Source organism: Morone saxatilis, unplaced genomic scaffold (genome assembly GCF_004916995.1).
Source record: "Morone saxatilis isolate NCDOM2014 unplaced genomic scaffold, NCSU_SB_2.0 Contig16, whole genome shotgun sequence".
NCBI lineage: Eukaryota > Metazoa > Chordata > Actinopteri > Moronidae > Morone > Morone saxatilis.
Genome location: NW_023339718.1, coordinates 21,108,067 through 21,110,848, shown reverse-complemented (window position 1 = coordinate 21,110,848; position 2,782 = coordinate 21,108,067). Strand labels below are relative to the sequence as shown.

The 2,782-nt window shown below is 37.7% G+C and overlaps 1 protein-coding gene across 1 annotated transcript in view; it reads right to left on the bottom strand.

The window, feature by feature from the left end:
- sh2d3cb (SH2 domain containing 3Cb) overlaps window positions 1-2,782 on the bottom strand; it is a 31,836-nt gene that overhangs the window by 21,042 nt on the left and 8,012 nt on the right. Inside the window, exon 4 of the mRNA XM_035658301.1 lies at window positions 513-552. Coding sequence (XP_035514194.1) covers window positions 513-552 — 40 coding nt within the window. The remainder of the gene's footprint in view (window positions 1-512; window positions 553-2,782) is intronic.

The following is a 2,782-nucleotide window of genomic DNA, read 5'->3' as shown; positions in this document are numbered from 1 at the left end:
GAGAGAGAGAGAGAGAGTTTTGGGAGGGGGAGAAGACCTGGAAGCCCCTAATGAATAGCTTTAATTTCATTAGCATTATCATTCATTGCCAGCTTGTCCCATTCAGACAAGTGTGTTTGTCAAGTATCCAATTATAAGTCAATGAACTGGAAATTCTCTCGCTCTCTTTCCACCTTTTCCAGGCAGAGCTGCCGACCGAATCGAGGCTACAGCAGTTACCAGAGGCAACGGTGGCAGCTTCAAAGTATTTCAGCGCATTCCTGGAGAACTTTCTGTCACCTGTCCAGATTGAATTAGAGCCTGCGTGCCGTGTGTAGAGGGTCACAGCAGCAGATAGAAACAAGTTTTAATTCAGCTTTTACTGAAAATGATGCCACTACTAGGAACAGGAAGTGTCTTGTCTGACAAGAGGAAGAGAGAAAAGCTACATCACAGTAAAAGGAAGTCACACATAAACAATAAAAAAGTGTTAGATGAAAGTAGATTTGAAGTCATGTGAAGAGGAAGCTTACCTTGACATATTCTCCACTGCTGTCGGTCAAGTCTTGCAGACTAAAAACAAGATACGACAAATTAAAAAAATGACTCTGCAACACTTTATTATAGGGTTCTGTAGATGTATACTCTTGTTTAGTCACTTTTCTGCCTTTACTTGACTATACAGATGTACTGTTCATGGGTTAGGGTTACTTACTGTATCTATGAAGCCATTTTTGTGTTACAGCAACCTTATCTCTGTACATTTGATGACACACTAAGAGTCTACAGCCATACTACAGGCTTTTCTCATAGGTTCAGACAGCTCTTCGGTTGTTTAAAGGTGAAATTTTGAGGTTGTTTCCAAGAGATGGAAATGACATTGGATGGAAATGACCCTTTTATTCATGTCTCTATAATCGCATTTCTGTTTATTTCTGCATATGTTTAGCTTAGCTTAGTGTAGCTTTTCTGGTTAAATAAAGGATCAATAATGTAATTTAAAAAACTCTAGCAAATTAAACCACACTAAATATTAATTAATGTTCCCTTATTATTGGTGTGTACACTGACTAAAATACTCTCTAAGTCACAGCAGAAATTAATTATAATTATTTGAAATTAGAATCAATCTAATCTATTTCACCCTTAATTAGTACCAAACTACATAGTTATTTCAAGGAAACCTCCTTTTTTGGGAACCTCAACAATCACATTTATAAATCTTGAGTAATGATTGAATAAGAGTTGAACACTAAACTGCTTCGTCATGATGGTGTGGGTGTGGTTTGATCAGATTTGATGAATGGTGGCATTTCCCTGGTAACATAAGCAAACAACCCAACCAGGTTCTCGTTTTTATATTACTCAAACCTGTTTGATTTGTGACAATATCTGACATCACCTTTTTCCATCATCACTCACGTCACAACAACAGCACAGGGAAAAAGCTCTCATGTGTAATAGAGGTTGTACACCAGAGACTATTGCACATATCTCTCTTTTTTTGTCTTTTTGATTTGTCTCTTTTTTGTTATTTTCTTGTCAAATCCTGGATACTTTTACCTTTGAAAGCTCCTAAACATTATACAAATCAAACGATCAAACAATGTCCATACTTATAACCTCCGCTGGGGGGTTACAAGGTCACAAACCAAAAAGGTTTACAATCACTAACATTTGATTCTTGATGCTACAGACACATTTTGGTTGAAATCTTGACAGTAGAAAGAGTTAGTGTGTAGTATCAGCATTGATGGGAGTTGTAATAGCAGTAGCAATAGTAGTAGTTCAACAGTTTTCTGTCTTCTTTCTGTCCTGTTGCACAACTCTCTGATAGCAGCAGTGTGTTAATCCGCCACCACCCAGCAACAGCTTGCAACACAACAAACTTCTCCAGGGAGGATGGGGAATATTTCTCCTGCTGCGTGAAACCTCTACAAAATAGTCTGTTTTTTAGAACTGAAGCAAAGGAATCTTTTCTCCCACATGTCCATCCAGTAATCAAACCATCTGGCTTCTCACCAAGTCTGAAGGCTATGGGAGTCAGGAACACTGTCAACTGATCTCAAGAAAAAGAGAAAACACTCAAGCTGCAGTTGCGTGGTTTCTTTCTGACAACAGTGATGTGTTGTGTCAGTAAAACTGTACGCTGGCAATGGCTGTTTTTTTCTGTCACTCTGCTCTTCCTCAGTATGCTGCATATTTCCATGAGTAACATCAGGGGAGGTGACCTTTTGTTCCCAAACACAAACTCTGAGAACAGACAGCAAACACACACATACACACAAACAGATGTGAACACACAAGTGAAACACACTGCAAAAGAAACTCCCTCACAGTCAAAAGCTACATTCACAAACCATATGTAGTTGATCTTATGTCCTGACCTGCTGCTTTGTTTCTGTATGGCGCTCATCTGGTGATACCAGAAACACTATTTTCAAATGATTTTACTATTAGGGTAAACCTCTGTTACGGAGGAAAGCCACATATTTATTTTTGACGTTTCAAGTTTTATTTTCTTGTGATTGTGGAAATATTATTTAAATAGCAAAAAAGCAGATTAAAAAAACAAGTTTGATTTATTGAGATCATGAAATCATTTCCTCATGATAAAATATTTAATCATCTGACCCTTATTAAAAGGAAGGCACTGGCTAACACAGAGTATTCAGTACTCAGACAATGTTAAAATATTACTTTCAGTCAGTAAACAATTAGGACATTTTCAGCTTCTGTGCTCACACAGTCTAAAGGCCTGCTCACACAACTATTTTAAATGGCAATATTTCACACTGGAATC